We start from the raw sequence: 12,463 nt of genomic DNA on the forward strand, positions 1-12,463 counted from the left end.
TGGAGAAACAAATGTTCTTGAATAAAAAATATTTTTGATTCATAAATGTGTTGAATTTATTGTGTTATTTAAGGGAGAAAAAAATCTTTAAATGTGTAAAAATTTGGAGGGGGTGTAACAGAAACAAAATGTGAAAAAATTCAAGGGGGTGAATACTTTCTGAAGGCACTGTAGATGAAATAGGATTAAGGCACTTTAATGCATGATGTTACCTGTTTTGCATCATCTGCTATAAGAAGCTGTATTATGTTTATTTATATTTGGATGCTTGTGATGATGAAGAGGTTATACAACACAACATTTTAGATGATGTCGGTATAACAATGTCATGTTCCTTGATACAGGCAATGGAGCATGAACCAGCATGATTACATTTGCTAAAGTGTGTCTAGATTTATCTTTATATTCATACATTTTTGTCTAGATGGAAAATCAATGTATTGAGGGCCTTTCTGACTACTACTAATTTAGCCCTTGCCAATAGCAGTTGTAATTTCAAATTAATTTGTTCTCTAAGCACATTGTTCTTCTTTCTGGACAGTAAAAAGCCTCTTAAGGAGACATCAGTTATTTAATATGTAGTAATACAGTGCCTTGCAAAAGAATTCAGATCCTGTAAAAGTTTTAAAATGTTTCTGGATTACCACTGATACTTACACACCCTTTTCCATGCAGTATTTTTATTCCAACCTCAAATGCTCAAACAGAAAACCTTTTAAAGGTAAATTAGTTATTTGTCAGCAGACATCTTAAATATAAAAATTGAAATATGCTGCTTGTTTATGTGAGCATAGCCATTATATAGAAGGTTTGTATCAATTCTGACAATCTCATGCGTAAATTAAAGCATTTCTACTTGAGACTTTACAGAAACTTCTGGGTGAGACAGAGCTGATCTTTTGTAGAATCAGTTCTTTGAAAGAGGGATAGGAACTGATGTTAGAATAGTGAAAAAAACAGAGCATGATCAAATATGAAAACTGGCCCAATACCACATTTCAGATTCAATCTTGCAGAAAGTAAACTTACGCTCAGTATATATTATAGGGAAGAGAATAAATGTACATCCCCTAACTGAAGTATTTAACGAGTGCCACATAGCTCCTTTCAGCGATTATACAAATTAAAGCTTCTGTATTGTGACAGAGCAATGATTTACATTGAGTGAGTATGGAGATGGTAATCCTCTCTCTATGCAAAACCACTTGCATGAACACAAACCATCTTCCAGGATCAGATTTGGCATGAATTCCACAGTTACTGTAATTTTTTATTCTCCAGAATAGCGACACCCCTACTATGAGTAAGGTAGAAATCCATCCTCTTCTTAAATTTTCATGTTGGGATCGGGTCCGTGGCAGAACCTGGCTATCTCAGGCAAATTCTGTATTTTTATGGACACCCTCTCTTGACATCACACCAGCAATACCATAATAACATAAAGTAGCTCATCCTCAAAGTCAGACAACAGTGATTGCCTTGGATGATGCCTCACAGAAAAGGCCAGGGGGTTTCAACTGACGTTTGATATGATATACCGCTTTACTTGTCCATCTGTTCTATTTCAGTAAAATGTCATATTTCGGTCGGATAAACAGCATCTGACTCCAGCTTACTGCCCGTGGAGTTGCTGGAGCTTGCTGGTGTTGCGAATTATTACTCTGACTGGGTTCCACTCATGTGATGGGGAGCGGTGAGCCAAAGTTAATACAGGCTTCACACTCAACATCTTCAGTTTTTAAATTTGAACAATTTTAATTCTTTTTAATTATTTTGCCTTCTCAAGCTGCTCGCTTTTGGTTTTTCTTTTGAAGCCTTTGTGTTGTTGCTACTGTTGAGCCATCATCAACTAAATAACTTTAATTAATTTTAGTTAAATTCTATTCATATTCCCAACCCCAAATCTAAACCAGGCCAGAGTTCAGTTTCAAGAAGAACTCAAGTTAAAATTGGGCCCATACAGTACTAAGATGTATGGGGGCCTGTCTGTGGGACCTCCATAGCAAGGCCTCAGTTCTTATTCTGCCTATATCTCTGCAATGAAATCTGCTCCTCCTCCAATCTGCTGGAATGAAAAAAATAACCTTTGCAATTCAACCTTTTCCAAAGATTGTACCTGCTTCCTTTTAACAAATGTATACTTACACAACATTCATAAAAAAATACTATCCCCAACCAAAAGACTGGGCAAAACCTTGTAAACATTTTATCAATGAAGAATGGTGGTTATCGTGCAACAGAAGCTGGGTAAGCTTGCACATGTGGATGCAATATATTGTTAATATGTTGTTAATTGATTTAATATACTTTCATATCTCTCGTTGTTCCATTTCCAAATTGCAAATACAGGTTTTGGTTTCTGGTCTTCCTTCACTGCAAGTTCTGAAAATTGAGCATGTGGTTGTAAATTTCTGTAGCACTGTCTTGTAATTGATGTGTTTTATCTTGTAAAATGATTCACCATCCCGAAAAGTTTGCAAATTTTGCTGGCACTCATGTCATGTCATTTGCCAAATCGCTTTATACCATACGGTGTCGCGGGAAGCCGCAGCCTACCCAGCAAGCAACGAGCGCAAGGCAGGGTACGCCCTGGATGGGGCGCCAGTCCATCGCAGGGCAAGTGCAACCCAATCAGACATGGGGACAGTTTGGAAGGGGGGAAATCTGTCCCGGACACCAGGATAACTCCCTCCTCTTATCGAGAACTGCCCGAGGATCTTTAATGACCACTGAGAGTCAAGACCTCGGTTTAATGTCTCATCCAAAAGACGGTGCCCACTACAGTAAAGTGTCCCCGCTACTATACTGGGGAATTAGGACACACACAGACTGCAAGGTGGGCTCCCCCAGCTGGTCACACTAACACCTCTTCCAGCAGCAACCTTAGTTTTTCCCAGGAGGTCTCCCATCCAGGTACTGACCAGGCTCACACCTGCTGAGCTTCAGGAGGGTAGTCAGTTGAGACCTACAGGGTGATATGGCTGCTTACTGCCGCTCATAATACTTTCAAATAGGACTTAATATTTCGATAGAGCTATAAATGTCAAAAGAATTGTGAATTCGATTTTTAAGGAAATTAGTAGATTCTCAGCTGCATTTCTATGGGAAATCCAAATGATTTCGGAATCAGTAAAAGAAAAGTTAAAAAAATGAATGTGTAATCTTAAGTGGTTTAACTTGACTTCAAAGGAAATGCGTATTTCTTTAAGTGACATCAGAGATTGACTTTCAAACTACTTCTCATATAGTGATGCAACACACTGTGTTTAAAATAGGTTTCTGGTTTAAGGCTAGGTATAAGTCACCATGTTTTGGTCTTGATTCAAGACATGGGGCTTGAGACTTTATACAGGGGTTATACAGTAGTAATATTCCCAATATTCACGAGTCTCTGTCCACCTTCTGTTATTCTCTTCTCTTTGTGCCCCAGTTTCCTTACTATTTTATGTACAGTATGTGACATAGATAATGACTCCAGTTTCTTCTCAAGGGCATTGTTCAGGGTCACTGAAATGTCTTTGCTGGTCTGCGGTACCAGGGAGTCCATAGGGGTTCTCTATGCTGTAGTGTGTCATTGTCTTTTCCCCAGAAAGATCTTTCACGTTCTTTTTCACTCATTTTCCTCACCCTACAAACACACTTATTAGCTAAGACCCCATCCCCCGTAAGGACATTGAAAGGTTTGTGCAAAAGTATATATATATTTTTTTGGGGGGGGTTATTGAATAAATGACATGAAGCCCAGCATTTTTGTTCTGATTCTGCCGCTTGTGTCACATGGCTCCCACATAAGGAAAAGCTTGAATAACTTTGTCGTGAACCCTATTCAAAAGGAAAAATGAAAATTACTTTTGTAAACACTAATATTCATATGTCGACCTTTTCAAGTTTTAAAGGGTAACACATTTAACAAAAGGGGTATTTATGACACAGTTTTCCAGTCTAAAGTACTGTGCCGGCCACATGATTGGTAATGGCTTCATCAGAAAGCTGCAACATTGGAGTGTGTTTTTCCGAGGAACTATAGATCTAATTTCAGTTCTGCGAACTTCAAAGGTTCCTAATTTTTTAATGTTTCCATGGGTAATATATTAATGGAAATGTTTTGCATCCTTCACCGCTTGAATGTCTTTTGCTTGTAAATCATGAGAGATATTATCCATCTTGCAGGTTTTTGGTTAGATGAGCTCAATTTGTCATTTTTGCTGGTTCCATACCAAGATGCTTTTCTGCATGACTCAGTGGTCTCTGCCATTCTGTCAGCTTTAGCAGCTTCTGCCAGGAACAGCTCAGCCTTCTTGGCAATTATGGTGTTGGCTCAGCTGCTTTTATTGTGGTATCTGGCTGCGCTGCCAGAAATTGCAGTAGCCAGCTTATCTGCAAGAGGTCTAAAACACCTGGCAATGGCCATGTAGCAGGCCTTTCCGTCACATTCCCCATGTTTTATTAATTAACATGAACACAAAATAACAACCTAGGGCTCGCTCTGAGGTCCCTGTGAAGTTTCCAGCATATTTTTAACACATCAAATGTTCAAAATGTCATGCAATCGGTTTGAACCATGAGGTGACCCACAGCACAATTCATGTTGTGTTCTGCTGTATAAGACCACGAAGTCTGTCTTTTGGAATGCTCTTTTAAACATTTGCTTAAATAAGAAATGTCTTATGGTTTAGCAATGGATTTTGGTATAGAGTAGATGTTACCTTTAACAAATGAGAAAGTTTTGAAAATGTGCATGTGCTTGGCGTAGAAGCTACATTTTCAGATTTAAGTGGACCTCTGAAGTATTTTGATGTACTTTGAATATTTATCTTAATGGTAAATTGACCAGATACCCTTGCCACTGGATTGGGTCAAAAATCTTAAATCAAAATGGTTAATAAAGAATGTTGGAATTGGTGGACATGAGTTATCTTATTAAATGTATTTTATACAAGTTGAATTTGCTGTGACAGCAATGATCTGCGGTGCTCTAATATCTTGCTGGTAGCAGTTCAGCAATTTCCAAGTCTGAGTGCTTTATAAACCATGACGAGTTCTGCTCTGAACAGCAAAAATGATTCAAAAGAAAAACACAGTACAGACTTTTTCTTCCCTTTTCTAAACTGTATTTATTGCAAACTTTCTTTTTCTTTTTAGATATTCAGAGTTATTTACTTAGAACACATGGCAGGAATAAGGAATAAACCAGTGTAGCGGATTGTGATGTGACTTGTTGACTTTGTACAACAAGCCTTTAAGCAGCTTGAGTGGAAGTTGCTTTCCTCACCCTGCCAGCCTTCTTATCTCTGTTGTTCTGTGCACTGTATCTTTTGGTTTCGAAATCCTCAGATATTGGAGATATTCACAGCTACAGCTGGTGTTTCTGGAATGTTCCGAGTTGGGCCTCCCGAGTGGTTCAGTTGGTCAAAGCACATTGAGCTGTGATGTTTAGGTGTTAAAGGTTTGGGCCTGGGACACGTCACTAGCTGACTGTGACAGACATTCCCCAAGTGGTGGTGTACAGTAGGCCGGGCGTTGCCATGAGTGTGTTGGGATTTATCAGGTGGCGGCAGGCTTGATGTGCCTCCTCCAATTACTGCTGAACCTGCTGTACACTGCTTGGGTTCCTGTGTTGAGAGTCATGAAGGTGAGCGTGGCAGGGAGTTCACGTAGATTTATTTTCCTTGATCTCCCTGAGTAAGGGATCTGCTGGCAGATCTAAATTGGGTGTAGATTTAAAAAAAACTCAAAAATTGTTAGAAAATAAAATTAGGAATGGATTTTGGCATACAGTATGTTACCTTTTGCAAATGAGAAATTTGCTTGTATTCCATATTATAATTAAGTCAAGTGTTCAGATTCGGACTCTTGGCTTTTACTGCTTACTGCATTACTATAATGGCTGTGCAAAGGTTCATTGATGGCATGTTCTTTAGAGCTTCCTTAAAGAATTAAGTGGATGTTCCTCGCATTCAGTTAAGTCTGGACATTTATGTGTTTTAGATGCGTGAATTGCTAAGGTTTACTAGAATGACATTCAGCATAAAACACTGCTCCAGTAGTCAAAATGAAGTGCACTGCTCTCCTATTTATAGACTGCACCTACAGAAGGGTGTTTCATATCCGCACGTGTGGTACATCCTCATGTATTTCTTTAAAAGCTGGAAGCAGAGGTGACTGGTTTACTGTATGTGCACATTTTAAGCTATACTGAACTGATCCCCTCTGTATATCACTGTACATTTTAAAACGAATTATTTTAAAATGTCAGAAAAAATATTTTTCCAGCTAATATTGCAATGCCAGTGGGAGAGGGACATTGAAGGCATTTTTAAAACATTGCTACTGTGCATGTGGCGAAGGTGTCACTGGTACTCCCATGTTCCTAGTGCCTGAGTGGGGTAAACATGTCATCAGCATCAGATAGGAATCACATGGCCAGCTCGATCTCAAGCAGAAGTCATGCAGCTCCACCTGAGCCACAGCCCAGTCTTCTGCACCTGGCCTGTGCTGACAGAGCCTTGGCATCATCAATTTGAAAAAAAAAAACAAATAAGCCAATAGGCCAGCATGTCACTGTGCAGAGGGTGTGGCTGGAGTACCATTCAGCCATTACACTGGACTTGACGGGTATGGAGACCAGCTCTCCCCGTCACAGAGATGCTGTCCTGCTTCGATCAAGAGGTGTTTTTGGGATTTGTGTTGCTTAACACCTCTCTCAGCCTTGGCATCAGCCTGGTTTTTATTTTTTTTTTTTCAACTACTCTTATCTGGGTTGAGTTTGGTTGACATTAAGCTTCAAAAAGTATTGAAACAAAATAATGGCTATAGTTTAGTTAGTCTGAGGTATGGCATTCTGTGAGCATGAGCTGCCAGAAAGGGGAAAAGAAGGAAACTTTAGAAGAATTTAGTATTCAAATATTCTACAGTAACTAAGTTAGAATAGTATTTGGATACTAGCACTTTGATTAGAATTACATTCTGATCCTATAATAGTGCAAGCAGCTGTCAATGTTAAAATAAAACATGATTAAATCATCCTGGTTTCTCACTTTCCCCCCCTTCCGTCTGGTAAGAGTTATAGGAGCACAAAGGCACAAACTTCCAGATTCAGAGACAGTTTCTTCCCACAAGCTGTCAGATTACTGAGCTCTACCCCTACCCCTGGCTCCCACTGATGTTTATTTTTCTTCTCACACTGCTTGTCTGACTTCTTTTTAAGTGGTATGTTAATTACCTTGTTGTTGTTGCTGTTCTGTATTTATGTTTTTGATTCCTTTAATGATTCTTTTAATGTCTTTGTGTTGGAGCACACAAATAAGCATTTCATGGCACTTGTGCATATGCCACATAAACTGAACAATAATAAAAATTAATGGCATCTTAGCATCTTTTAGCAAATCCCATAAAGCACTAAAGTCCAAAGCAGAAAATGTGGTCTGTAATAACTTAAGGGAGAGACACACCTATAATCTGGATTCTAGAAGTCTTTTTTCATTAGCCAGTTCACAAGGAGTAGTAGCAGATCTCAAGGAAAAAAATACATGCGCTCCTTCTGAGTGTTCAGATTGGCAATGGACCGCTTGTTCTTTTAATTTCGTATTGAAATTAGATCGTGTTTGCTAAGATGAGCAAGCTGACAGCGCAGTCTGTTCAGAAGTCCCACCGCCGAAAACCACTCTCTGCAGGCACATAGCTGGGTAGCACAGACAGGTGTTGGCTAGATGTGCTAGATTTCTATACCGCTCTTCCTTCTGTGCCCACTGCGCACGCTAGATCTGGAAAAGGCAGCATACCCGCGCGAGTCAGGTGCGTATTTTTCAAACTGCGTGCTGTGATCCTTGTCGCATTCCTCACCACACGGAGCAGCCTCACCGGCGCGGCGAACGGTAAACTGAAGGCGTTTGTGCCGAGGGTCCAAAAAAGTTGCGATGAAGGCCGCTTCTCCCGACGTTTGCGTTCGTGAGGTTCTGTGCGCCTCAAAGAGTCGGCAGTTTTAATCTGTGACGCCTGGCTCCATCATCGGGTATTTTCATAGCAAGGTGGCAGTAATAAGGTGCACTGATGATGATGAGATGATTATTTTCATTGCTAAGCTGAGTTGTAGCACCTTTCAAGGAGTGGTATAAAGTACCAGCAGGAGCTGGTCCAGCAACCTCAGGTCCAGTGTTGGGGCTTCTCTAAGCTTTCTCTTACGCTTTCAGACAGCAGCACTGAAAATGTCCTCCACAAAGAGACTTGACCTGGATTGAATTCCTTTGTGTGCAACCATGCTATGGAAGTCAGTGATCAGGTAGCTGCTGTTGCTACTGTTTCAGCTCCAAGGCCTGAGTTGCAAGACACACTGTGGTGAAAATGTGATACAAGTTGGCTGCTCCAACAACAGGCTCCAAAGTATGTGCAGAACACACATGGGATGCCCAACCAAGAAAGATAGTCTGTTAAAACCATGCGGATTGCATTGTCTTGGACACAGGCAGTGATTTTGCCCATGAAGACGCCATGTTTCAGTTGTGACCTCCAGCACTGCTGTGTATCTTTATGGTACTGCCACAAGTATGAAAAACAGTACTTAGCAGTTTTCCATTCGTCTATAAAATGGGAAAAGATTGTTGCACTTGACTCATTATTGAATGCTGCAAACAGCAACAGCACACTCTACATTTAAATTCTTTAGTTGTGGTCTGATAACATATTCTGGTTTAGCATATTCCATAAGCACAAAACTGATAGGTCATGTATGCTTCATGATCATGTTTGTAATTAGGCTTGAATTTTAGTCAAGATGACATGCTATGCAGTGACATCGACTTGTTCCAACAGATTTGTTTGTTTTTTTGTGATCCAAGTGCGTGGATATTTATACTGTATGTACAGTGATTAAACATTAAACTTGTTAATTTGTGCTAGGTTTTGCTTTTCCTTGCAGACGTTACACTGTACAGTGTTCTCTTTATTTTAGCAAAGTTTTCTCACCATATTTGCCTTCGTTTTCTGTTGCACGATTAACCATTAGCACACATCGTAGATATATTCTTTCCATCTCCCTGTTGCTTAGCATTGTGGTATGGTTTCCTTATTTCACTGTCAAATTAAAATACTCTACACTACATATTGCATTTGTATTTTAAAAAAAGCAACTGTTAAACTATTGTAAGTATTAGAGAAATGTTGTTACAGTCTGAGGCAGCCGACAATGGAGGTGTCTCTAAGAATGTAGACACAACGGGTAACACCTAACTCTTGTCAATATCTCCACTTCCTAGAGCTTCAAACCAAGGGATGTTTACTTAGTTGTGCTGGGTGTGAGAAACACTGATCAAAATTATCTTCTAGTTTTCATATTCATTTCTGGGTAAATGATTAAGTGTGTCAAAAGTGTAGGATAAAAAACAGCAGAGCATAGAGGTATAATTGGAACCAACTGCTAGGGTATATTCTTGGAGAAATCCTTACAAGTTGGGAGTTATGATTAAGTGTTTTACATATTGACTATTCCGTTCTGTCATTTTCTGATTCTCTCCATTTTTATAACCCCCATTTATAACAATATATTTTCAGAATATTCAAAAACACAAGTATTTATGAAGGAACAAGTAAAGGTTTATTCCATGCTGAAAAGAAAAGAAACACAAAGTTTCGGTTGAACTACACAAGTATTTATACCCTCCACTACATAGAAATGTTAAAAATGTAATTCAGAGGAAATCAGAAGGTGTGAGTTTTAACATTTTAAATGCTTCTAATAATCACCTGCTGTGTATTGTATGTATAGTACAGGACCACCCTGTGGTCTCATTATTACCTTCTGCATTTGTTATATTTATTTCAACCATTCTGTCAAAACTGAATAGAAAATTGTATTCTGTTCATCATAATCATGAAGAGCAGCTTATGTTTTATATTAATACTTTGCAGCCTAAATGAATGCGTTAAATGCCTGCAGTCTGGGAAACAGATATTCTTTCAAGACAGCACTCAGTAGGGTCCCCCAGTCTTTGATTATGTTGCTATAAATCAGCCCTATGCTATATTATTTCATTATAAAAAAAAACAATTAAAAGAAACAATCCCTGTAATAAATGTTTTCACATGTTTACAATATTGTTTTGTTCACGTTTTAAATTACTGTCTACTGTATATCATTATAAGTGTGAACTAACCTTGTTCTTTCTTTCTGGCAGAGATTTATCCAGTACTTGGCTTCTAGGAACACACTGTTTAACCTCAGTAATTTTTTGGACAAAAGTGGTTCCCATGGTAAGATAACTTTGTCTTTCCCTATATGGGTTTAATTGTAAACTTTGCTTAATGGTCCCATCTAGCCTTTAAGATGATTGATTTGTTTGATGTATATTAGGCCTATATTTCAATAATACAGCAAATTCCCATTTCATCTAATTGCCATCACTTAAAGAGGTCATGTATTCCCCATTATATTCTTATGTCCTGAGAAGCATTAACACAGCAAGAGCATATTGGAACCGATATCATTTTCCACTGGTGAGGAGTTTTTAATGCCTGGCTATATAAATAATGTCCTGTTTTGCATGTTCGGTATGTCTTTTTTTATTGTCTATGCTTCAGCTGTTGAAACCATTATATTTGCAGACAGGACAGGAAATTTAACAAGTAAGAAATAACAGGCAAATACGATGATGTCATCCACTCAATTAATTTGATTTGATTTGACTCGCACTGAGTTCTCGAGAAGGGGAAGAAACTGCTTGATATGAAAGAATCTGCAAATTACTCCCAAAGTCTAACGGATGGTTTTGGTACAATACCCAGTATATTGAGGAGATGTTGTGGACAGTTTATGTTGTCATAGCAACGTCAATATAATTTATGGATCTTTGTAGTCACGTGCACTGCAACATCAAGAAATGATTTAATGTAATGGTTCTGTATAGACTTCATCAAATATTTAGGCATTATGAATGCCCCTTCTTTGTTATAAAACCTTACTGTAACTGTTCTTAGCAAACTGATGTTAATGGCTTTCAAACAATTGCACGTTATGTTCAATTCATCAGTTCATAATTAGGGGAGAAAAATCCCCTCATTAACATATTTGAGGTTTAAAAGGCTTGTTTTGTGTAATACTTATGATGGCATCCAGTATCTTGTTGAGTAAAAATATAGTGATCATTGTGTTTAATAATGTTTGCCTTCCAATGTGAAGCTATGTGAATGAAACATTTGAAAGCATCTTATATTCTAATTTTTCTTTTGGCAATCTATGTAGCTGCAGAGGAAAGATCCTGTTAAAAAATCATCTGCTGAAGCCTTTTTTTCTGCAGTAAATCATAGCATTTGTTTCATTGATTTCATATTTGTATTCTGTCACCTGCAGGTCTTCCTCTCTGTAGATTTATGAGAGCCATGAAATATACTGTATGTAGTTGATGAAATTATGGTTCTTCTGATGGCAGACATTTTAGACATCAGAAAAGAAAAGTACACTACTGACGTACAAAATGCTTAAGATCTCAAGGTACAGTTGTATAACAGCAGCATTATTTCCCCTTTAAATAATTTAAATAAATCTTTACAGCATGAAATAAATAAGCTTGCTGTGGACAAATACATTTAGTCAAAATCTGCATCATTGATTAATCTGTAACTTCAATCTTGTGTGACTAAATTCAGCATTACAGATATGCCTCATTTCCAGCTATTATGGAAGAGCCCTTTAAAACTGAAGCTTTCATTTTGCCTGCCAAAGATGGAGTAGCTGTACACCAGACTATTCTTGTAAATTAATTTAGTTAATTATTCAGAGTAACAGAATTCAGAATTATCTCACATTTATATTTACATTAATGAAAATACCAACCAGTGTTTTGTTGGGTTCATAATTACATTTATTTTGAATCAGTCTGCTAAGAAGCATGAAAGTGAATGGGGCTTTGATTGGTAATGGTATCTGTTTTCTTTTAGGGTATGATATGTCAACATTCATCAGACGCTACAGCAGATATTTGAATGAGAAGGCATTTTCATACCGACAGATGGCATTTGACTTTGCCAGAGTAAAAAAGGGGTAAGCCAGAGTATTGCTTCTTTTCAGCTGCCAGCCTTAACAAACCTTTGTATAATTCGCACACTTGATTTTTATTAGGTGATAATTCAGTATTGAGGTTCACTTCCTCTGTATACTGTACTTATAGTGCACATAGTATTTTTTCCTACTCTGAACCAAAAAAAACTCTTCCGGGGTTAATATTCACCAACTAGAAAATTGCTAATGTAACACCCTTACATTAAAGAATGAGAAAACAGAACCAATTAATTCTAGACCAAAGTTTACTTCTGTTACACGTAAGGTTATGGGAAAAGGTCTAATTTAACATGTACATGTTAAGAGTTCTTTGAACAAACAACAATCGGTGTAGTTCTAAAATATGGTATACATGTATTTGAATTTTCAGAAGGTTTTTGATAAAGTTCCTCATAAAATATTAATTCTTATATT

At 38.0% G+C, this 12,463-nt stretch overlaps 1 protein-coding gene across 1 annotated transcript in view; it reads left to right on the forward strand.

Moving 5' to 3' along the window:
* snap91a (synaptosome associated protein 91a) overlaps positions 1-12,463 on the forward strand; it is an 82,195-nt gene that overhangs the window by 33,881 nt on the left and 35,851 nt on the right. Inside the window, 2 exon segments of the mRNA XM_069178598.1 lie at positions 10,170-10,245; positions 11,929-12,031. Of these exon segments, the coding sequence (XP_069034699.1) occupies positions 10,170-10,245; positions 11,929-12,031 (179 nt within the window).

The sequence above is a fragment of the Lepisosteus oculatus genome, chromosome 2 (assembly GCF_040954835.1).
Source record: "Lepisosteus oculatus isolate fLepOcu1 chromosome 2, fLepOcu1.hap2, whole genome shotgun sequence".
NCBI classification, from domain to species: domain Eukaryota; kingdom Metazoa; phylum Chordata; class Actinopteri; order Semionotiformes; family Lepisosteidae; genus Lepisosteus; species Lepisosteus oculatus.